At 37.3% G+C, this 25,588-nt stretch overlaps 1 protein-coding gene across 3 annotated transcripts; it reads right to left on the reverse strand.

The window, feature by feature from the left end:
- Positions 1-3,893: 3,893 nt before the first annotated feature.
- On the reverse strand, positions 3,894-25,343 carry IQUB (IQ motif and ubiquitin domain containing). 3 transcript variants are annotated; one of them, XM_015853040.2, is made up of 10 exons: positions 24,837-25,343; positions 21,755-21,930; positions 21,351-21,506; positions 19,344-19,554; positions 15,496-15,671; positions 11,920-12,090; positions 10,353-10,529; positions 9,477-9,725; positions 6,244-6,429; positions 3,894-4,204 (listed from the first exon to the last, which is right to left on the reverse strand). In XM_015853040.2, the coding sequence occupies exons 1-10, from the start codon at positions 24,841-24,843 to the stop codon at positions 4,079-4,081; spliced, it is 1,635 nt and encodes a 544-aa protein (XP_015708526.1). In that variant the 5' UTR covers positions 24,844-25,343; the 3' UTR covers positions 3,894-4,078. The 3 variants fall into 3 exon arrangements, with proteins under 3 accessions (XP_015708526.1, XP_015708523.1, XP_015708519.1); XM_015853037.2 differs by lacking the exon at positions 24,837-25,343 and adding an exon at positions 23,936-24,777 and having other exon boundaries at positions 6,244-6,426; XM_015853033.2 differs by lacking the exon at positions 24,837-25,343 and adding an exon at positions 23,936-24,774.
- Between the last annotated feature and the right edge of the window lie 245 nt (positions 25,344-25,588).

The following is a 25,588-nucleotide window of genomic DNA, read 5'->3' on the forward strand; positions in this document are numbered from 1 at the left end:
GGTCAAGGAGGTGGAAAGAGTGATTACTTTGAGTTCCTCTTCCTTTGGGAAATAAATAGGAAAATTTACATCATGGAAAAAGCTGTATTTCATCTCAGGAGTGGGTAGGAAAAATGCCTGTTCTCTGCCAAACTAACATATTATCCACTTCTGTATGTGGGGGGGAAGGCTGGAACTTTTCCTCCTGGAAATGGTTCTGGTAGGAGAAGGCAAATTTTCCTTCATTCCTGAGAAGTCCTGCTCACAACTGAGTCCTGCAAAGTAAACTTAAGGTGTTAACTGTCCAGGTGTCTCTGCTAGTGCAGAATGAGAAATGCAAGCCATATGGGCCAAACCCCATTCCTTTTAGTATCTACGGATAGGAAAGAACTGAGGCAAAGCCAGTATTTCTCACCAGCATTTCTGGAGTCCTTGTGGGCTCAACCTTTAAGGTAGAATTTAAGACTTCATAAGCCACATCCCCAAAGCTAAAGGAGGTCAGAATTTCATCTTAGTCTGTTATCCTTTGAAGAGGCACCGATGTTTTACAATAATTTGTTCTCATCATCCAGGAAAAACCTAGGCTCCAAAGCAGGGGCTATTACACAAATAGATTCCAAAATCATCTTTTGTGTAACTCTGAAATTCAAGAAATGATGATTAGCTGTACTTTTAAAGTATTTACTCAGTTCTAATAGAAACTGGCAGATCTGACCCTTTATCTGAACAGTTTCCTTCTCCTGATGAAATGCAATGACAATTGAAGGTAAATGAAGGTAAATGAGCCTAGGCAGCTTTCCCAGAAAATGCCTGCTAGGAATAGAATGTCTCTGATCTGACTCTGACCTCCTGACTTGGAATCTCTAGTCTTTACCACTGTCTGATGCAGAGAAAACTTACATCCTTCATACCTGTTCTGCACCTTTGTAACCCATATCAACAAGTGAACCAACATAGTAACTATTATAGAAAACTTTCAAATTAACGCCTTTTCAAAGCATAATGCAATCATAAATGCTGTGGACAAATAATGCTGAAAATCTTTTTAAAAATTAAGTAACAAGATAAAAACCACATGTAAGATGACAAAAGTAGCAGTCAAAGAAGACTATTAGCGTTGTTCCAAAAGTAATGCCTCTTATTTTATTATGTTGGCCAGCAGCACCAGAGACAGATGTTGGTGGTATAGCAGTAGACTGAACCTTCCCACCAATACGCTGTTACATTTTGTTACCATACAACAGATGGCAGCAGAGGAGCAGTCAGACAAAGAGCATATAAAGCAAAGGCGTATCACTGAATTCCTCCATGTGGAAAAAAATGGCATCCACTGACAATCTTTGACATTTGATGAACATTGATGGAGACCAAAAGTGAGGCGGTGGGTGATGCATTTCAGTAGCAATGACAGCAGATTTTTTATGAGCATGACATGCAGGTTCTTGTTCATCACTGGTGAAAATGCATAGTCAACACAGTTATCAGTATGAGCTATGTTGAAAAATAGTATTTTATAGCTGAGAATTTGTTCTAATGAATAACAGTACTGTGCTTTTTGTATCTGTTTTGCTTTCCATGGAAATGAAGAGAAGGCTTTGCTTTCAAAGCAGCATATGTAACATGAAATACTGCATGATAATTCAAGTCACGTTAAGATTTAAAAAATTACTCTACTTTATAATTGAGGTGGCAGTATTTGGCTTTCATCTGACAACAAGTTTCAACTAGATATCCAATAAATTGCTAATTTTAGATTTTTCAGCAGTGTTTTTTTCAGTATACTGCATTCTTCAAAACACTCAACTTCCATGCTTTCAAAAACCATTTTTGTACACCAGCTTGAAGGAAGACATGAGTTTTCATTGTGTGTGCAGGTAGTTATTTATTTCCTTCCCCTGGGTGCCTCCAGTGGTGCAGTGATAGGAATGCCGCGTTGCAACACGGGAGGCCCGGGTTCAAATCCCCCCTGTGTCGCAAGTGGTAGAAGTGCCGCTCTGCTACACAGGAGGCTCAAATCCTGGGGGTTGGACTCGGTGATCTCTAAGGTCCCTTCCAACCCGCACGAGACTGTGATACTCTGATACTGTGATACTGTGAAAGTTCAAAATCACAAAGGACGGTCACGTCCCAGACAATAGTCAAGTGGACTTCTGCATAAACAAACATAAAAACCTGTTTGTGAGCAATTCTCTCGCAGACTAAAACAGGCTTGGTTGCTAATGCTCAACTGAATGCAGAATCTAGAGCTCTTTAAGCATGAGTTCATAACTCTGCATCTAGTTTCACGTCCTTCAAATCAAAGGGACTACAATAAATGGAGCGAGCTGAACAGCATTCCACAGAGAAGCAAAGGAGGTAGAAACACTCGATGTAGGAGTAGAGGCTGTACTTGTTTAGCCTGGAGAACAGAAGGCTTAGGAATTTCAGAAGCTTTTTGAAATCTAGAAAGTGACTATCAAAATTAAGGCAGGCGTACACAGTAAAAGAGACGTCAGACTTCACTGAAAGATAGCAGCTCTCAACTGGATAGGAGTGTAAATTTCTTTTTTGAGTTGAGGATAGTCAAACACTGGACCAGACTGATACTAGATGTTGTGCATTCTCCATCTGTGAACACTTTGAAGATAGGAATGGATAGAGCCCTAAGCAATTCATAGAATCATAGAATGACTTGGGTTGGAAGGCACCTTAAAGACCATCTGGTTCCATCTCTCCTGCCAAGGGCAGAGTTGCCATCCAGCAGCTCAGGCTGCCCAGGTCCCCATCTGCCCAGATCCCCAACCAACCTGGTCATGAGCATGTCCAGGGATTGGGTATCCACAGCTTCTCTGGGCAGCTGTGCCAGCATCTCACCACGCCCTGAGTAAAAAAAATTCCTCCTTATATATTATCTAAATCTCTCCTCTTGTAGTTTAGAAATGCTCCCCCTTGCCCTATCACTATCTGCTTATGTAAAAAAATCGATCTCCTTCCTGTTTGTAAGCTCATTTTAAGTACTAGAAGGCTGAAATGAGGCCCAACAGTTCCACATCTTTTTATAAGGGCATGTAGTGATAGCATGATGGGAAATGGCTTTAAACTGGAAGAGGGTAGATTTAGCCAGGAAGGAAGAAGGGAATTCTTTACTCTGAGGTGGTGAGACACTGGAACAGATTGTCCAGTGAGGTTGTGGATGGCCCCTCCCTGGAAACATCTAAGGCCAGGCCAGAGGGGTCCTAGAGGGATGTGTCTGTACCTACAGCAGCGGTTTGAAACTAGATGATCTTAAAGAGGCCCCTCCCAACCCAAATCATTCTATGGTTCTATGAATGTACACCATAAAATATTTTCCTCTCTAACTATAATCAAATATAAACATAACTGTGTAAGTTTAGGGAAGCAATTAACTTTTACTTTAAATAACACAAGCCTCTCAAAAAATAAACAAGTTCTGAACAGTCTGCACTGTGTATTTCCAAATGTTAAGCCTGATTCACAATAACTTCAAGATCTTGGATCCAGTAACTGTATGCTGGCAGTTCCACTATGACCAACCAGATGAGCCACAAAAAGATTGGAAACTTTTTTTACACCAGTGTTTCCAAGACATAGTTGCTTTTTTTGGAAGAAAATATCAATTTTGTTTTCAGTAGGTTATGATATGATGGGTTTTTGATGGGTTTTCTGCCTAATGCTTAAGACAGAGAAATAAATCTCATGTATTTAGTAGTACTTTTATAAGTAAAAAACAAAGTTTTAGCTTAATTACTTAATCGAAATATTACCCCACAAACAAAATATTCCAAGTAGCACAGGCATATGTAGCAAAACAGTCGTGGCTCATGAATGTAAATAGCTCATTGACAATAACTTACCTTTTAAACAATGAGATTATAAAGCATTTAATGCAGTTACATGGACTGGTCAGGACTGAATTGTTTTATACTCAGAATTTTATTTTGACCTGTGTAATACAAATAAGGTGTAGGCGAAACAACGTATTTCTTTAAAAGCAGAGGAATTGTATTAATAAATAATTCAGTGAATTTCTTTGACTTCTGCTATCATAGTTGAAGAGTTATGTTTTCATATCGGTAGGAATATGGGTAGCTATTAAAAATTAACTTGCATTAGCCTGCTTGTCACTCCTGTGGAAAAGTGATGTCATCACTGGGATCTGAGCAAAGTATTTTTTTGCCCGGATATGCTTATGCTTTATTCCGTGAATAAATGGTGCCTCATAAGCCTGGAAGGAAAGAAAATCCAAATCCAATTAAATACAATTAAAATATTCAGCAATATACTCGTTGTTCTATTTTCGACAACATAAATAGCAACTCTTTACTGAAGTAAATTATGTAATGTATTTGTATCTAATATAGAATGAAATAAAGCATTTTATAGTTCTATACTGCTACCTTATGGTGAAAATCACAAACCACTCCTGGTGAAATATTAATCAGCTGTTAAAAACAGAAAAACTTCTGGCAGTTTTTTATTCATCCAAGGTAAGTTTCATTTATTTCTTCTCAAGGAAGAAAATTTCAAAGTAAGAAATGGTTAAATATCAGCACTTGTAAGGTAGTTAATACGTGAAATCTCCTTGGTAAGAATCAGAATGATTATTTACAAGTAACCACGACAGCAAGCATTTCATTGTGTTTGAGTCAGCATATTTTCCTGATTTCTCATGATCAGTCCTAGCTCAGAACATGATGTATATAGCCAGAATATTTAGTTGAAAAACATTTTTTTTTTGCTGACTCTGTAGTCATAGCTATGAATGACTGCTACATAAAGTGCTTAAGAGGCCATTTTCTTTGTTTCAGTGAATGACAAACAGTGATTCAATTTATGGCATTTTAACTTTGCCTCATTTTCTCTTATTTCACAAACATTTTTTGAAACAAAGCTTTGGCCATTACCGCTGAAGAAAAGCAACTCTCCGCTGGCCCACTTCCATTTCTGCATCAAGAGCTAACTGAAAATAACATGCAGCATTAACATAGACTTGTATATCTAATCTGCTGCTCTTCTGGCCTATCTCCCCCCTCTACTGAAACAGGAGATGTGGAGGCCTTTTCCTATTAACCTTCTACTGCCCACTGTCAGTCACACAGAAGGCAGCTGAGTAGCTCAAAAGTTTTCATTTCCACCTTAGAATGAAAGCATTCTGAAAAGAACCATTAGTTTTACTATTCCAGAATCTATAATTACAAAGTGCAGACCAGCTTAGAACACATTTAATAACACATGAAATTCAAGACTTGTACTTGTCATCATAGATGAAGCTTGTTTACTTTCATTGTACATGAGAAACGTAAAAATGCATCAACATCTCATGTAGTTTCAGTTTCATTATTTGGAATAAATCTAGTTACATAGAAAGTATAAGGCCAAATTAGAAAATATTTCTATTTCTATTGTGTTAAAGTAATGAAATCTTTTTTACTAGAATTTATCACTCATATTAAAATCTCAAATTGAAGCTTTGGACCTAATCAAGTTTGTAGCATCTCTGACAATGACAATCCAGCCTTAAGAAGTTAAACCAGGAAAGTACATAAACAGAACATTTGCCTGCCATCATACCAGGAAGACAGATTTATGGATGCAAAGGGGTATTATTAGATTCAGACTGCCTCAACAGCCTTGTGGCCTGGAGGTGAGGCAGAGGAGTTAATATAGGGATTTCCATTATTAAACTGATATTGATTTTAAAGGTAATGTTCATGTAAGCATGCGTCTGATTGAAAACCCAAGCTGAGCATGCACAGAAAAGATACGGATAGCTGAATTCCCTTCACACTTCAAATTCCCCAATGTATTTTGCTCCCAAAATGAAACATTCATTGGGCGAGTAATTCATTTACTTTGTCAATTTAGTTCTTGGATAATCTCAAAATTTCCAAAATGAATATCATCTGCAGTCCATGCTAGATCAAAGGAACTGTCACAGCATTTACAGTTAATCCCTAGTAGATTTTTCATCTAAGCAGAAAAGAGGGAGCATCACAGGTACAGTTACTAAGGCTTATAAAAGGCTACTAAGCTTCTTGCATTACAGGTGGGAGAACCAAAGCAAGGCAGTTAGGTATGTACTCTGCCAGCTGCCCTCTGGACTACTCCCTTATCTATTTAATAGCACAAACACAATCATTTAAATAGTCACAGTGGGCCAATTTAAACATGAATGAGCGTAAGGACTTTGGCCAAACATCGTTACTCACAGGATTCTACTAAAACAGTAGAGCTTGTGAAAAAAAATAAGCCATCAGATATTACCTCCTGAAGGTTATCCAGCTTAAGATGTGCATCTGCTTCATCTTTAGTGAGGAGAATAGTGTTCCATGGAGACCACTCTTGCTGCTTATCCCATCTGACCATAACCAAATCATAGAGGTCACTGCAAGCGCTAAGAGCTGACTGACAGCCCCATATGTTCTCTATCATGTACTGCAGATGCTGCTGCTGAAATGGAAAACAAGAGTAAGAAAGGTGAAGTGTATTTCATTCTGCAGCAAAAATGGTAACCATTTAAGAGTCCAAATTTTTGAGTAAAATACTTCTATGCATGTCATACAATCACTTGGCTAATGGATATTTAGACTTGCATCTTCCTTTAGCAGGGTGTGGCAATTATTAACTACTTCTTTCTTACATCATTGCTAAAATGCTACATTCTTACTTGGATTATTTCTGCCAAAGGCAATTTGCTATCTTCCTTTGACATTCTAATTGCTTAAACGCTCTTATAAAGCTTCTCAGAACTTGTTTTCTTTCTCATGTGGCATGCTTTAACCTGTTGAGACTTCTTTGGTTGATGATAATAATCCATCCCTGTTATCCCCCATTCAAGGGTTCAGAATTACTGTTATTGAATAAATAATTTATTATACTACTAAATAACCTAAAGTTTACATGAAATAAGAATAATCTGGCCTGAAAAATGTGGAAAATTATGACAATGAAAAGTCCTACCTGTGACAGACATTAAATCATGGTCCACTCTGCTTCCTTGCTCTCACTCTGTTACTGGCATACTAAGAGTTTACTACTGTTACTCATTTTACCAAATGTGGTAACTTAAGATCAGGTTGCTATACTACAACATTAACAAAAGGTAATGGAAGGGCTGTGTGTAAAGGTTATCTGGTACAAAAAGGTCTTTAGGTATACTTTAGGTATACTTTTCTGTTAATTTATATTGATCTTAATTTTTTTAATTTTTACAAGTCATCTGAAATTACTATGAACTTACGATTTGTTATTTTTAATCACACATAACAAAAACATTAATCGGGAGAGCAGTTGCCACTGAACTCGGTGAGTTTTTCAGGCACCCTATGTTGATTCTTCTCTGTCTCAGTCATGGAAACATTATTAGAAGATCCTTATCTACAGGAGGAGCCTGTATTCAGCAGAATTTAAACAGGTTTTCCTCCAGCAAGCCATTTGAAAAAGGCTCATTCCTCTAAGGAGAGATCATGACTTACTTAAATTAGTGTTTCCATGTTAGTTACTAGATCCCTGACAAAATATGGATGGAACTACACCAACACAATGCTTTAGTGAAATGAAGTCTCATGTATTCTCAACTACCTTGCTTCCAGGAACCCACCTAAATTGTTGCCAGGAAAAAATGTATGATAAAATTGGGGCTTAGAACATCCATTATAATAACTATATGTTTACTGGTTCCAAGAACATAAGACTGCTGCTACATCTGGTCTTAAATCTGGTTCTCCTTTATTAGCTTTCATTAATTGGTGTATATTTTCAGTATTTCCTCCTTTTCATGTTTTGAATAACATTTTGAATAACTCTATCTTTTTCAAAGAAATCAGACATTTATAAGTGGACATATTGTCATGTACTATTATTATTGTTACTGTTTTTGTGCTAAGCTGTGAATCTCAAATAATTGGCTAAAATCTATGTTGAAGTATATAAAATACCATCTAAAACAGGGCCACAACCTGACTCATCATTTTTCTGGATCATGTTTTTTTTTTTTTTTCTGCCTGAAAAATAGACAAAAGCCTGTTCTGTGTGAAAACTTTTCTGGTTATGGTGAAAAGTTTGATTTAAGAGATAACTTCTGCACTTTGTTAAGGTAGATATGCATTTTGCTGTGAAAATTCACAATTTATATCATGACACTGTCCCTCCACCCCCACCCCCCAAGTAACTTGTTCTGCTCTCACAAGTAACAGAAAAGTCTTTCAGCCACCACCATCTGATAAGTTGGGATCAAGTATCATAGAATAGTTAGCAACTAAGACTGAGAAATGAGTGAAGGCGAAGTATAGATAAAGGAGTTCATCTTATCCATTTGTTCAAAGGAGCACTCCCATCAGGATGTTGTTCTTCAAGAAAAATCAAAGCCACACTTTGTACTATTGATTTTAAGGAGAACAACATTTTAACTATGCTAAAAATTCCTCTGAAAGAAGAAAAGGCAGCCTCAGGATTTGACACAATTGCTGAACTAATTCATTTTGATACTAAAAAGCAGGTCTTTAGCTGCAGTGAACTGAATTTAGTAGAGCTTCCATAACACACCAACTGCTCTTTTGCCTTAGTAGCACTCCTGGTGTTCAGCCCAAGCATGGTTAGAATCAGCTTGCAAGATACCTGAATAAAAATCATTTGTCACAAAAATCTTACATCTATCCACAAACAACACAATCAGAGCCTATTTTGGTACTGAGCTGGGCAATGAATCAAGTCATAGCTGCTGCAAGACTTCTGGTTCTGACAGACACTTCTGGATGAACAGCTGTTTTCTGAGTAGAAGTAGAGGACAGACAGTTGTTGGGAGGTGAATAAAAAAGAAAATAGCTCAGAAAAAAAGTGAAACGATTTAAGTAAATGTTAGAGGAAAGAAAAAAAAAAAAAGGAAATTAGTAGCTGAATATATAAATCTTGGCTGTTTAGATATCTATAGCTTGAAACAGAAGAACTTCTAATTCATTTGGCTAAAAGTGACAGGGTCAAACAACAGTCATTATTCTTCTAGAGACTAAGCCAGTATATTTAAGCAGCAGGATGGCCAGGGTAGTGCCAGAGAATTTGGATCATATGATTCTGGAACAGGCTGCCCAGGGAGGCTGTGAGGCTGTGGATGCCCCGTCCTTGGAGGTGTTCAAGGCCAGGTTGGACGGGGCCCTGGGCAACCTGATCTAGTCAGTGTGTGTGTTTGGTGGCCCTGCTAGGCAGGGGGGTTGGAGCTTCATGATCCTTGAGGTCCCTTCCAACCCAGGTCAGCCTGTGATTCTGTGATTCTGTTAGCTGAACATCTATTTCTTTTAATTTATTGCTTGTAAGCTCTTTCGAAAATACAGGTATACGTAAAGAGCTTAAGTGCTTTATCTTAGTAGTACTGAACATCACAGACCACAGGAAGATTTTATAGCTTTTAGCCCATTTCTCTTCCCGTCAGCTACATCCACAACATAAAAATGATGGCCAAAGCTGCCAGTTTCCATTATTAGCAATTCTTGTTCAGACGTTACCTGAACTAAGAAAACAATTCTAGCATCATCCTGATAATCAGCTTCAGACTTCCTGAGATTTTCTAGAATAAGTCTGTACTTCAGAAATGATTCTCGTTGCCGAGCCTCATTATCAAGCTTGCAACACAAGTGACATCTGCCAATGGTGCGGGAATTAGCAGGAATAGGAAACTCAGAGGCTGGTAAGTAATTTTCACAACTGCGACAGAAGTGAATGTTTTTATAAAGCTTCATGGGATCTGGTGGAACCTAAAAGATAAAATTAAAGAAAGAAGTTATTTTCTCACATCTTACTGTTACTCGTGTGTTACCCAGATTCTGGTAGGAACAGATTTTACAAATGTTTATGAAAATAATATTTAAAAGCCAATAATTTATTTCAAAATACTCAATATGATTTTAAACAGAAGACTTAAAAGAGGTGTCTACCACTATTTTTCCTTTGTATATGTTTCTGCTTTTCAGGAAGTAAATATTCTTCCTTTCTGGACTCATGGGGTACTGCCCTTCCTACAGTGGAAGAAAAAAAACTGCTTTCAAATCTTTCTATGGGTTCCCCACCTGCTATTACCATTTACTGTTAACATTTTTAAGATGTGTAAGGTCATTTCAAACACTCATTTCTCAGTTCATAGCTGGAGCTCTTGGCTCTCTCTCCACTACCTGACAAATTGTTAAAAACATGTCTGTGCTTCCTAAATGACCATATAAGTTTATCTGTGTGATATTTGTATACATTTTTACTTCTTGAGGAACACCCACAGCAATTTACAGCAAAAGCTTATAGGAAGTAAAAGAGAATTTGCGGCTTTCAACTCCCCTTCTTTATCTTTAGTTTCAGAGCCATTAAGTCAGACTGAAGTCTAGGAGTACTACCTTAAGAAACTTTGCAACTTCAGGGTTGAACTTCGGAATTTTAATAAACTGCAGAAATAGCGCACAAATTCTTTTCCTCAGTCCTTCTAAGTTACATTCTTTTACTTCTCTTGACATAAGATCAACTTCCCTGTCAATCAATTGCACTATTTCTTCTGTTAATTTACATTCATGTTCCTGAAGGAAAACACAAAATTAGAAAGGAAAACATAACAATAAAGAAGCGAACAAAATAACTCTTAATATAGATATGAAAGCAAATTATGGCTTCTGTGTAATTCATCAGTCACAGCTCTGTATGTTCACAAGAAAATAACCTCCAAGCACACTAATGTCAAAAGTTAAGGAAGGAAACAAGAATACATACAGATTTTGCTTTAATGAGCCTGTATATATACTGAAACTGGGAAGAACTGTAAATCTGGAGGCACTAAAAAATTCTGAACATCTAAAATGAGGTTGAAAACTGTTCTTTTCCTCCAAAAGCCCCAAGAAGCATCTCTATGGGAAGCCTCCTTTGGCTCTGTGATAGGAAATGTACATACACTGGTAGAACGGAAAGGGGAAAAGGAAGAAAAAAAATAACCACACAAAATGCCTAAGAGACTTAGAACCATGCTTGAAATTAGTCCTTTCAGCATTTCAGATACTTAGAGATACTCCGAAGACAGACTTAGGTGATTTAGGTCAGTGTTTCTTCACCTGAAATGAGTGCTAATCTGTAGAAATTCTAGAATTTGTTTACTACACAACATTGAATTGTATTAAGATGAACAGAAGTTCATAAATTAGCAATGCTCCCAATGTCATATAGACTTTAAATCAAATTCTGCCATGACCAAAAACCAATTCGTTTCATTCCTTAAAAACCATGAAACTATTCTACCTCATTGTCAACGCTGTCATCTCAAAGTATTTGAAAACTTAACTTGGTATTCTTTTTGTATATGAATATGAAAAAAAAAAAAAAAAAAAAAAAGGAGAGAAAGAGAGAGATTAAAAGAAAGGCAGGCAAGTTTTATTCCACTGGGAACACTGGCAGCAAGTAGTGGGGATGCGGAGTGGAAGAGAAAAGAATATTAGTATTTGCCAGCCAGAGACAGTGGCAACAAACCTACAGTGATGGCAAGGTTCTAAACAGATTTGTCAAGCAATTGGGAAAAACAGAAGTACAGTAATAGCCACTAACATTTATGTCATGGCTTTCACCAGATTGTTACAAATATTAAGCAAAACTTTGTACTAAATTTGTATTATGTATTAGTACACACACACACAAAAAAAAAAATACTAAAGCTATGGGGTTAAAATCCTAATGCATCTTGAAGAAAAATGTGTACATCACCAAGTGCAACATGAATTTTAAGTACACATGGAATACAAATCATTCTCTCATGCCAGTTGATAGAATAGACTTTCTCTTGCTGCCAACTGATCTCCCTGGCACCTATTTGCTAGAAGAAGCATTGCTTATGTATCGACATAATTAAATCAGAGAATCATAAATGATTGTGTCTTTTGAAAGTTCAGCTTAAATCCAAACATAATTAGAAAAATAAAAACATACCTTCACTGTACCTCTGAGCACTAACAGCACATCTCTTCTCTCATCTATCGGGATGTCATTCATGCTAATACTGCGGTAGAGTTCAAGTAGTTCTCTGGCACGGAGTTTGTATGGAGTATCCATTTCAGTGATTTTTCCATCAAATGCTTTCCATCTCTTAGGTTGTGCACACTTCAGAAACAATTTGTACAACTGAGCTATTATAAACTGATCACCAGCTGAACAAGTGTACAGTTACATGAAGTTTCACCGGAGCAAACTGGGACATGACTTTAACGGTTGACAAACACCAAAATCTAATTCTATTGCTGATACTTCTACAGTTCCTTTTCCACTACAGCAAGCATTCAATTGCACACTTTGTTTAAAATCACAGGTCATTAAATTTTGGAGTAAATTAATAGTAAATAATATTCTCCTACAAGGATATGCTCTACTTCTCTAAAACAAATTTACTGATGGTGGTGTTAGAATACATTTGCTCTGTATTTCATCTTGCAGTCATAAATTCCTCTACAGTATCAGTAAGATCAATGGGACTGTTGACTGTGTAAAGATCACAAATTTAAGCCCTCAAAGTCTGCTGCAGTACAGAACATCTCCAGGGAACTGCTCTATTTATGCTGGCTACACAGACATCTGTAGAAGGCATAGACTTTGGTAAACTAAACGACAAGAAGACTTTACAGATTATTGGATACTTGAGCTAGCTCCCTGCTTGCAAACTTAACCACATAACATATGCCTACTACTTCAATTCTCTTTGCATATCTTTATCTTCTAAAGACAGTGAGAACTTGCATGGTATTGGTTGCACTACTTTGAAAAGTCCAAACACTGTTGTCTTTTGGAGGTCTGGCTCTGAGGGCTAATTAAATGGAGGTAGATATCTAAATACAGCATCCTAAACCCTCTCCCCATCACTGCCCAACTCCACTCCCTGTCCTTTATCATACAGTGGAACAGTTATTTTGAACTTAATTCTCTGTGTTCATTATTCACTCTCACTGTATTTGAAACTTGAGCATTCACAAACATCGGTGAACTTCACTTAGTGATTTCAGTGGACATTGGCTTCAGAAACACAACATGAAGCCTTCAGATACTTGAGTAGTTTTGCGGAGAACAACCCAGTACCTCTGTGATTATTACTATGATCAAATATATAGGCCTTCTATTGTGATGTCATAAAAACAGCAAGAAAGATAGAGCATATATGAACACAGTCTATGTAGGGCTTTCCTCTGTTTAAAATAAATTATCACATTATAAAAATAGGTAAGCAGAATAAAAACAAAGCAACTGAAAATGGAGTCCAATACTGAATAACATTTGACTATGTTATTGATGGGGATGGAACTATAATTAGACTGCTGTTTATCAACAGTAACAATCCAGAGCAGACATTGATTACAAAACACAAGAGCAGAACAGGAACTAGTGAAAATAAAACTCTTATGTCCTTCATTAAATCTTTGAACTTATGCAGAATTAGAAAGAAGTCATTTTCTGTCTTAAAAAAGGAGCACTCCACCATATCTCCATTCCTTTCCTACACTAACATTGCGCATTACCAGAAATGTTTAAAAAAGAAGAAGAAAGAAAGAAAACAAGCAAACAACAACCAGCAGTGTAGAAGTATCCTGCTGCAGCTTTATCACACAGCAGATAAGCAACAATCCCTGTTTTCCATGGGGTACTTGAATTCATTACCTTCATTTGGTCCTCCTAATGAAACCACTCTTTCTAAGACAGAAGGGCCATTTGCTTACACTATGAGCACAATGAGTCAATGAGCACAACTTTGCCTAGGAAAGGATTATTAAAGCTGGGTTCTTCTCATCAGTCTACACAGCCCATATATGACCCAGCAGCCTCACTATTGCACACTGAATACAACCTGCAACATGAGCCAACTATCTTATGATCACATTTACATTATTCAACTCAAGACTGTAAATTCTGTCATTTCTTCCTCACTACTTCATCAAAACTGAGCATTTCATAAAATAAATTTAAACAAAAAAGAATGTCAACAACTTTCTATTGAAAACAAACAAACAGAAGCCTCATCATTACAAACAGTATTTCCAGGGTTTCAGAAGAACTCCAACTTAATATAGTTGCTTTAAACTGTTCCAAGCCTCTTTTTCTGAGATGACAGAAGAACGTCAAATAGTAGAAGCAAATATTTAACAACAAAATGATTTATAGTTTTGGTGTCGTTTCCAAATATTTAGTTTCCTGGCATTTTTCACTCCTGAAAGCAGTAATAGAGAATTCAATCGCATCACAGCAATAAAGCTCGTAACAGTTCCACCAACATTTCAGATAAGTAATTTATATTCATGATGAAGAAAGATGATCTATTTTACCAAATCAGTTTTTGTGAACCTGTTCCCATGCATCAATAATAAAAACAATGAAGTTTCCTTTATACAAGAGTCACTTTGAGAACTAAGCAGTGCCAGTTAAAAACAGAAAACAAACAACTTCAGTATTTAAAACCTCTTGCAGTTGCAGTGCATTTTTTCATAGTTATTTCACAACTATGAAAGCAGACAACAAAAATCTTTCTTCTTAAGAGACAGATTGCTGAGACATTGCTTTAACTTGAAAGGACTTCTCATTGTATTTTACACTGAAGATCCATTGAATCTAATGTCACTAAACTGTCTTTATGGGAATGAACGGAATGAATTCTTTGTCTTTGTTTTTAATAAGTTTATCCTCAAGATAATACAAAATTAAACTCTCATGTAAAATTTGTTGTTCAACTAAGAGCAGTCAATTAATCACTGAAATCAATACAATTCAATTAAAGCTCTCCTGGGTTTCTATCCTGTACACGAACACTGAATAAATACTTCTTTTAAAATCAGAAATTATGACCTAGGAACAAAGGCCTACGCTGAATGCAGAAATGAACAATAAATCTAGATTCCACAGGATAACTTTTTTGAGGGAAGATAAAAGAAAAAAGGATTACATAATTAAATCTCTGGGGGTTAAGATTAATTTCATAAATACTAAATACATGCTTAACATTTGTGTTTAACTGCAATAGCAAACATTTCACTCTAGAAAGCAATGAACAAAGACAGCAGAGGGAAGGTCACCTAGTCATTACTTTCATTTAGAGAAACAGAATGTTTTTGAAAGAGAAGCTTATAGGCAGATTTCTAAAGATCACAGTTTCATGCTTGAATTACTATAGCATTCTAATTCACAGAATATAAAATACAGAATGATTTGCAGTGTTGCTATGTTTCATAACCTCAAATTAGCCTTTCTGAATTCTGTCCGAATGATCTTAACAGGGCCATCAGAATTCCATCCTTGATGCGGGATGGTTAAAGGATAAAAAATTCATCCACTCAGAGCTAATTCTTTATATCATATACACAAATAGTTGTGTATATGATAAATCTCACAATCTTAATGTTGCACTGTTTGACTTCTGATAATCACTCACAGAGCTACAAAAGTTACTTCTGGCAAGCAGTTTGCAGATGCCCTTTCTGTTCCTGTACTTTGGTACTTTCTTTATGTTCAGTCTAAAATTATTTCACTGACCTTATCCAGAAAGTGCAGTATTGCTTTATGTTGATTGTCCTTGTCTGCATTTAGCTTGTGTCTCCCAATGGAAGCAATCAGCTGTGTCTCTTCTTCTAGGAGTCCACAAAGTGCTGCCTTTCTTTCAGCTCCAGTAAGAGTTTTGTTAATCCGTTCCGTCTCCTCCTGCCTCCATACTGCAGATACAAATATTCCAGGTAGATTTTTAGAAAATGCTTTCCAGTGAGATTTCTACTTTCATGTTCAAGAAATAACATAATTATTTTCCTATAATAATAACAAGTTTTTGTATTAGCAAATCAATCATTATGCATAATACACATAAAAAACATCACAGGAAATAATGCCAAGGATAAAGATGTTCTGAGAGTGCAAGTATACATCAATTCCACACTGCCAGGAATTACTGCAAACTCAGAAATGATTTAAGGGAAAAATCAGTGAGAATTTAGCTTCTCTGGAAGTGTGTGTTACAGTGATTGCTTTATGATTTTACACCTAAAAATAACATTTGGAATCTCAAACTACTCTGAGCAATCTGAACACTAGGACCTTTTTAACCAAACATTGGTCAAAGCTGTGAGAAAAGACACCGTGAAGATCTCAACAGATTAAGAGCAGAATCTTACTGTGGTCCCACTAGTACTCAGTGCTACTGCTTCTCCCTGCAGAAATGAGTAAAGTCCAAACAAGCCTGACTGATAATCAAGTTTAGCACTTCAGGACTTAACAATGAATATTGAGTGGTATCATCTTTTGCTACCAAAGACAGACGGATGCACATTTGTAATTAGACAATCATCATTTTAGTCTCCCTTTCCTCTTTGGCAGCAGAACCCTTCCAGTGGAAGGAAGTGATACACAAACATGCTGATGATAGCAGCAAGTAAATCAGTAGATGCTATAAAAACATCTGGCCTTCTGACTCAGGGGCAAATCACCAAACCACAGGTGGTACCTGCTGCATTTTGAAATATAAGCCAAAAGACCTAATGACTAAAATGCAGAATCATCTCTCGTAGCTTATTTTGCAGTACCCATTTCTTGAATATAACTGACATCCAGCCTGGATGTCCTTACAGAAATCCCTCAGTAAAATCACCATTTACATAATATTGCTTTCCTTTGCATCCATCATAACAATTCCTGCCTATTTTGAAGAGCATTCTCCATTTCAAGGACATCCAAAGATTTTTGCAGGGAGTTCTGTGAGATCCAAAACTTCCACATTCTTAATAATATCTCAAAGTTATTGTTTCAGAATATTTATGCAAAAGAAAAACAGTGTAAAGAAAACAATCCAATATGTGATGAACACCTACTGGAAAAAAATAAAACAGCCTATAACATCCTGTATCAGGTAAGATTAAAGGCAGGAGGAAGGAAGGGAGGAAAGTTTATTTTCTGCCTGTGGCTTCCTTATCTACAATGCCTTATGTTTTATATTTTAAAATATTTGATTCATTTCCTTAAGGCTTTGCAAGCTTTGGTATTAATGTGACAGCTGTCTGACAAGTTCTGAGTATCCAAAGATATATTTTTAAATAAAGCCATTTCAGCAAATAAAAGCTCCACGCAGAATTAATTTACATGAGGCTTTATGTGCCTGAAGGGGGCAGCAACTTCAAAGGTAGAGTTAATTAATACAATAAGCAACTTTGTACTTGCAAACGAAGAAACGAAGGGCCTGTCAAACAGTTACCAATACTCATCTACTGATTCACCACGTACATTTTATCAAGTCAGACATTCCTCTTAGATGACCTATTTTACCTATTTTACTCATATTTTTTTTATTCCAGTGTTTATAAAGCAAATGAAGTAGTTCATACTTTTCAAATAAATAATGAATGTGTCTGTATACAGACACACAAAATATTTAGATACATCTCATTTGCCCCATACAGCCAACAGGCAAGTTTTTGTACCAAAAGGAATTGCTTCTCCTGGCTGACTCTGTAATAGTATCCCCATGTTGTGATCAGCAGCAATAACCTTCACAGATCTGTAGAGGACAATAACCTCATTCTATTACTGTCACAATGATTTAGCTTGTGTAGACTGTTGACACTGTAAGAATGTAAAAGTAGCTTCAGATGCAGGTAGGAAAAAAAAAGACTTCCTAGAACCACTAAGCTCTATTATAATAAAGAGCATGACTGCAAGTCTCCAGAGAAGCAACAAGTCAACAATGGTAAACAAAGACCAGACAGTATGATTGATAGTAGACAATTATCTCCAGCAAAATGTTAAAAAGACACTTCAAATATCAGCGTTTAATTTACTCTTTTATAGCTCTTGAAGAGGCAAATGCTTCTCAGATTTCCTCAAAATGCAAAGCTGGACTTTTTTTTATTGTTTGTGAATCCAACTATACTAAATTAGGCAAAAGAGATGTATGTAACCATACATTTTAAATCTGAGAATATCAGGAAATAAACCAGCGTGCTTATTCAGAACAACAAATCCCAAGATGATATAATTCCCCAAATTTAAAAGCTTAAGACCGGAAGCAACTTTTAACATTTGTCATAAAGAACAGTAATATTTATGTTGTTTGTACATTTAGACAGACCAATTTGTTCAATGCCACACAAAGTATGACAGGATTGAAAGATAAGTGGATAACTTGGGATTTCTTGAATCATGAGCTTAGGCTCCGTGAATAACACATGCTGCCAAATTCATGCTCAGTTTACCGTAGGAAAAATAGCTAGGATGGTTTAAGGTGGGTCCGGTAGCTTTGCAATGAATAAGGAATCCATTCCGTCAGTTCTGCTATAGGGACAGCAATGCAAAAACTGCCAAGGAACTAAACCATAAGCAAGCACTTAAGCTTAGGTAAAATGAGCTGTCCAAAGTGACAGTGCAAGTATTTTGCTTAAAAGGGGTCATTTTAAAAGAGCTACAGCAACGTTGGGGTTTTTTATAGGCCATCACATTGTTTTCCATTGTTTCATTTTTCCAAAAGGCCATATGTTAATTTGTTGTTACAGTTAGAAGATCATTCTTGTGCAAGATTTTAAACCAATTATTTGCAGCATTCACCTTATTTTGCCAGGGAAGTTTACAAGTGCTTGTCTGCAGACACCATCCCCTCTGCTAGGAGACACATTTCATGATGCCCTATAGGAGCTTAAAAAAATGTTCTTAAGATTTAATTTTCTTTCTTTTTTTTTTTTTTTCTTTCATTTAAGATTTTAAAAATATTTTATTATTTTATATTATCATTTATATTATTTTAAAATATTTGTCAAATTTTTATTGCAGTTACAGCAGTTCTATGAACAAAATACATTAGAGATGAGAAACAGCAGCAGAAGAGGGCATGGATGAAATGAAGAACCTCATTTACCTTTCATAAAATTCTGGGTAAAATTTAATCCATTATGAAAATTAAATGGCAGATGATGGATTTTAATTGCAATTCCTTCAAGACATTATTTTCACTGACTTAAATGCATCAGAACTAACTTAGTCTTCTGATCCTTAAAAGAAAACAATAGATGAATCTTGTTCTTCTTATTGACCTATATCAGGTCATCTTGTTCCTCTATCTCACATCATTACAGATGAATGGGAAAACAAACAAAAATACCTCCCAAATAACACAACTACTAGCATTGTTTTATAGGTTAATTTGTTGGGGTTTTTTTTGTTTTTTTTTTCCCCATAAAAAAAGCTTCTAAAATGAAATTAATTCCACTGCTTAGAAAAAGGAAAAGGAGATGGAAACAGAGATGATCCAAAAGGAAAAGAAACCTGCCAAAACCAGAAAACTCCTCAACTATGCTTTTTTTTTTTTTTTTTTTTGCTGACTTAAGAGTGCCCCCTTAAGAAAAACTTACATTCTAAAGCGTGGTACAGCAAGTCGAAATCTTCTTTGGTTTTAGGGTTCAGTTTTCTCTCCTGCTCCATTCTCAGTTTGTCTTCCTTCTCTTTTTTCTTCCTTAACTCTTCCTGTGCTTCCCATTCCAGCCTTAATCTCTTTTTTTCCTTCAGGTTTTCTACTAGTTTCGTAGCATACCAACGACGGAAATTTTTCTGTAACACTATTACCTACATATGACAAAAATATCACAGAACCATCAATTTAAAAACAAACAGCACAGCATTTTGTTCTTAACCATTATTTTTTAGCGTTTTAACTACATTTTCTAAGATCTGTCTTGTACTTAGACTAATTTAAATGCTTTACAAACAGTTATGTACTATTAGCCTAAACACTAGCCTGCTTACTCTTTTAGTAGGGATACTAGGGAGGTAGCCTAGATATATCACAGTAGGAAGGACAATACGCAGGCCTGAACTTCTTCTGCCAGCTGAGTTAGCACTTGCACCAAATGCACTTGAGTCAGGTTAATTTAATGCCATTTTGAGTTTATTAAGCATTATTCAGTGCAGAAGGCCGCCAAACACAAAACCATGCTCATAGAGCTAAACAGCCTCTAGAGATATCTTAACCTAACACTTCCCTTGGATATGTCTCCAGTTATTATTTCAGTATAGAACTACATTATGTTGTGCAAATCCACCAAACTGAATCAACACCAAGCTGATGTCTCCACTGTGCTCTATTCCTTGACACAGATGCACTCTAAAAAATAAATCATTTTAAAATATTATATATCAACAATACAAACATATTTCTGTGCTTTTATTGTACTGTGAAAAAAGTACATACAGAAAACTAACCAATACCCACGGTATTAAGACCTGAAGGCCAGTTTTAGTTATAAGAAGCTGCTGTGAAGAGAGAAAGTATTTTTTAATACATTTACAAAGTGTTTGCTTTTGAAGTGAAAACCAAAGAAAATCATTCTGCAGTAACATTTACAGCAGCATCGTAGGTTACCTACAGATACGTTACAGATGTCAGTGAGTAGCACTAATGATCACAGTAAAACTCACTCATAGTCCTGAGGAAACAGCTAACTACTTGGTTTCCATTCCTACAAGATGCTTATTGCTGTCAGCTAATGCTGACTAAATAAGAATTTCTTATAGAAAGTTATAACAAGATTTAAAAAGCATCTCGTCAGCCACATTAATACAATGATCCCACTTAAACACTTGGGAAAACCAACTTTTTATCTAGTTCGTAAGACTCAGGCTGCTTATTTTAAGCATTAAATTAGGAACTGGAGCATTTACAAAGCAGCATCCAAGCTAACATGATGCCAGGGAGTAAATAAGATAGGTGTGCAGTCACTGAATAGATGGTTTGCAAAGAGAAGTTCAGGACGCCTAAAGAGACATCCCCTGTACAATGACAATCCAGCATCTGTTGTCAGAATTGGCTACAATGAACATCTCACTGCACCAAAAGACTCTGAACCTAAAAAACCAGAAGGCCACAGCATCCATGTAGTTTGTTCTTAAATAATAAAGTAAATACACACAGAAAAGAACAACAACAACAAACAAACAGAAAAAAAACCATAAAATCCAGAAGTTGAATGTAAGTCACATAAATCCTGATCCAATATTCTAGCCATTATGTCATAGATGGCATTAAGCATGTAGTTCAGGTCCTCCTAAAAGAGATCAAGACAGTGCCAATGGCAGAAGTCTATTTTAATACCTAACAGTATAGGTAAAAGTTTAACTTAAGACAGAAGCCAGTAAATTCCCAATGATTAATATTTAAGAAACTGTACGGTCTCAAATGTTGCTGGAAACACCAATAGTGTAAATGTGCACACTCACACTTACCCTTATATCAGAAAGATATGGAAATGTGAACATTTTAAAATTCACTGTTAAAAATTACTCTCTGAACACCCACTAAATATTCAGATAATCTTCTTGCTACTTTTCTTTGCAGATACAGCTGCAAACCTATGAGAACTTACTGCGTCAAGCCGACGCTTGTGGTATTCCTCTGCTGTAAAGTATTTTCCAGGGGTTATTAGTTTGTCAGTCATGTTTGACACATACACGCCCCTTTTAGTCATCTGGGTTGATGTTGGATTTGTTGTTTGTTGATATCTATTTCTTTCTAAAACTGTCTAGAAAGAAAACACACGTCAAATTATCAGACAATACACAGATTGCTTTCTCATTACAAGAAGAACAAAAAATTAGCTATTAATAAACCCAAATCACACAACTCATTATATAAATCCATTAAATATATTCCATTGCATACATACTGTTGACTTATTTACTTCCTCATTCCTGTTTGAAATAATTGTGTAAACATTCTGTTGTTTGGCAAAATTAAATGTATCTTAAAAAGACACTATTGGACCATTACCTGTGTTTCTCTACAAAATACCGTAGTTCCTTTTTCAGGTCTTTTCTTGGGTACCGTTTGTGACCCTGCATTATGATATTCCACTCCCGTTACTTTGTTCTTAAATCCACCCAGAAACGGTTTACGAAAAGTAGATCTTTCAATTTTCACAGCTACGTTGCGGAATGAATCAGAACCTGTTAAAATGGAAGTTACAGGATAGAAATATTATTTCTTTTGATAACAGATTGAGATTACAGCAGGTTTGTTTATTAACTATATTCACATAGATATCCATGGGTATACAAATATATCTACAGATCACAGAATCACAGAATGACCCGGGTTGGAAGGGACCTCAAGGATCATGAAGTTCCAACCCCCTGCCTGGCAGGGCCACCAAACATACACCTTTACTAGATCAGGTTGCCCAGGGCCCCGTCCAACCTGGTCTTGAACACCTCCAAGGACGGGGCATCCACAACCTCCCTGGGCAGCCTGTTCCAGAGCCTAACCACTCTCCTAGTGAAGAACTTCCCCCTAACATCCAACCTAAATATACTCTTTCAACTTAAATCCATTTCCACTTGTCCTGCTATTATCAGCCCTTTTGAAGAGTTTACTCCCCTCCTGTTTATAGGCTCCCTTCAGGTACTGAAAGGCTGCAATGAGGTCACCCCGCAGCCTTCTTTTCTCCAGGCTGAACAAGCCCAGCTCCCTCAGCCTGTCTTCATAGGGGAAGAGAGATACACATTTAAAAATGCCATTTACCCATGTGTACCCTGACAGTGATGACACCTGGCATGTGGTAATCCCATTGAGCTGCTTCGCTAGGTAAAAGTCCAAGACGCAACATCTCAGACTAGATAGTTGCATGAAATTCAGCCCTACTCCACATAACAGTTTGAGTACCCTCAATTATGCTTCCTAAAAGGTAAGAAAGACAGTTCATGATGTGGTTCTCAAACAATAACAACAAAAAAAGCTTTTCAAATTCATCTCAAATGACTTTACTGAAGCAAGCGAGAACAACCATAGATTTTTGAGCTGAACAAGTTTTCTTCAACAAAAGAATGAAACAGTATTATATACACTTTAAGAGAGATCTAACCTGTCATCACATAAAAAAAATCATTCATATTCCAGTTGGAAAAGATACAGTAAATAAATATCTTTATTTGCAAACAGAGTATTTTAAACCAAAGTTACCCACATACACAGTGAACACGGAAAATCTTACCAAAGCCTGCTCCAAATTAGACCTCAGCATACAGCGGCTGAATCTGTGTGGTTTTTTTTCCACACAGCACTTGACTTTGTGGTGTTTATTCAAAGACTACGTTCCGAACCAGATTTACTTAGCTTGATGCTCCCAGAAATTAATCTGCTTTGATTTAGAGATACAACACGCCATCTGGCTTCGGTACAGTGCATTTCCCAGGAAGGGATGGCCAGCTACTTGAGAATAAGAGCATCTGAACACAACTCAAGCAAGAGAAGGCAGCCAGCAACTCCATATCCTGAACGGTCAGGAACTAGATGTGTTCCTTCAGCTCTGAAGGCCTAAAGGAAGCAAGAACTGAAAAGAGGAAGCAAGACAGGACACCCAGAAGAGAGAACAAAGTGTAGGAAATACTGTGCTGTTTCAGGGACTGCAGGAGAAATGCACAGAGGGTGGCTGGTAAGTGACAGGAGACCTAGGAGGTATAATAGTAAGGTGAGTGCTGTGATCTAGTCTAAAATGACAGGAGTTCATGCTGTTTTTGAAATATGCACTGCTCATTTTAAAATACCTGTGCTGTACAAAAGTCATATGCATTTCTTGATACAAGGATCACTCGCTATAATGTCATATTAATCCATACACTGCTATCATAATATGATAAAAGCAATACATCTTTTCATTTAAGAATTTTAAAAGTCACCTCAAAACCTGCAAACGTAAACAGAACAAGAGTGTGGGGAGCACAGGAAGATGTAATGAGACTGAAGAAGCCCTTTAGAGCAGCAAATCCAACATGTCAGCAACTTCTTTACCTGCCCCTGTTGAACTTGCCACATTCTCTGACAGCGCTGCATTTTGAGATGTTTCTTTTTCCCTTTCTGAACTTCTTAATTCAGGTAAAATAGAGGGATTTGTAACGGCAACAGGTGCTGCATTCCCAGGTGACGCCCTGAACGGGCCCTCTGGCTCCAGCTTACCTTGGTGGCCATCACGAAGCCCGAGTCCTCCTCCAGGCGGCTCCTGCACAGCTGCCCCTTCCCGCTCCCTGGATGCCGGCGCCTTGTAGCCCCCATCAGCCTGCATGGTGCTGACAGCGAGGCGAAGCCAGGCCCCACTGGACTGCTCTGTGCTACCTGCCTGCCTGGGCCCTGCAGGAGGCTGCTCTGCTGCCTGTGCTCCTGCTGGGTACCGCTCAGTGCCAGCGGGCACCCCCCGCCCCGGTGCAGGCCCCGCAGGGCTCTGGTAGGACCCCCCGTCCCAAGCCGCTCTCCATGGCGGCGCCGGCAGCGCGTTGCGGTAGCCATGGCAACGCAGGAGGAGCACTCGCGCATGCGCAATGGGCGCGATGAGGCCTGGCGCTATCTCGCCTCCCTCAGTAACCTACATCTTACTAATGTAATAAACTTAAATAGCGTAAATGGAGTTAATCCCTGCTTTCTAAAATAGTAGAGCAAAATTTAGCCAGCAATAATGTATAAAAGTATAATAAAGCATAGAAATACTTTTTAAAGCATGCTGAAAATGTGATAAAAATCAGAAATATCCTTCTCTCAGTGATTCGTAGACTTTGGCTTCGCTTCGAACCTTTCTAAGACTCGGGATAATTGATTCCTACATTAAAGCGTGAGCAAAAAGCTAATTCAGTGTATGGGATAGATTAAAAGAGTGTTCCTATTGTGAGAGATTTGAAAGGACAATTTATAGAGCAGCAAAATCACTGTGGATATTAGAAGAAAATGCAATAGCTCTGATTGCATTTTGCCAGTGTTTCCACCTCAAGAATAACAAGCCCAAATACTTTGTTTTGGAGCGCCCCCCCTTTCTTCTAATCACGACCTCAACGGTTACTACCTAAAAGTGTTTGTCTTCATTTCTCACCTGACATGACTGATGCTCATTCAGGTTTACAGTCCTTTAGTATTTCTCACATGGAAACTGTTTGCAAGGCACAGTGAAGTCCTTTTCTATAACGCCACCTAGTGGCTTGAGCTCAGAAGAAACCAGCTTTTACTTTCCACAAGGCTGAAATAGCTGTCAAAATCAACCAGAGAAGGAAGGATATTTTCAGCTTTTTGAACTCTCGACAGTTTAAGACTTTTGTGATTACACTAATAATGAATGGGAAAAATCCCTCTACAAATCTGCTACAGAAGTAATTACTCAAGTCCACACGGCAATACATAGCTTATACTAGTTATACCCAATAGCTTCTCTTCTGCTTGTCCTAAAGAATTATAAAATGATAGAATTACCCAGGCTGGAAAAGACCTTGAAGATCATCAGGTCCATCCGCAGCCTAACCATAGTACCCTAACTCTAACAAGTACCCTAGCCACAGTACCCATGTCTATGAGGACAGGCTGAGGGAGTTGGGTTTGTTCAGCCTGGAGAAGGTTGCGGGGTGACCTCATTGCAGTCTTTCAATACCTGAAAGGAACCTACACCCAGGAGGGGAGTAAACTCTTCGAAAGGGCTGACAATAGCAGGACACGGGGAAATGGTTTTAAGTCGAAAGAGGGAAGATTTAGGTTGGATGTTAGGGGGAAGTTCTTCACTAGGAGAGTGGTTAGGCCCTGGAACAGGCTGCCCAGGGAGGTTGTGGATGCCCCGTCCTTGGAGGTGTTCAAGAC

This window comes from Coturnix japonica, chromosome 1, assembly GCF_001577835.2.
Source record: "Coturnix japonica isolate 7356 chromosome 1, Coturnix japonica 2.1, whole genome shotgun sequence".
Lineage (NCBI taxonomy): Eukaryota > Metazoa > Chordata > Aves > Galliformes > Phasianidae > Coturnix > Coturnix japonica.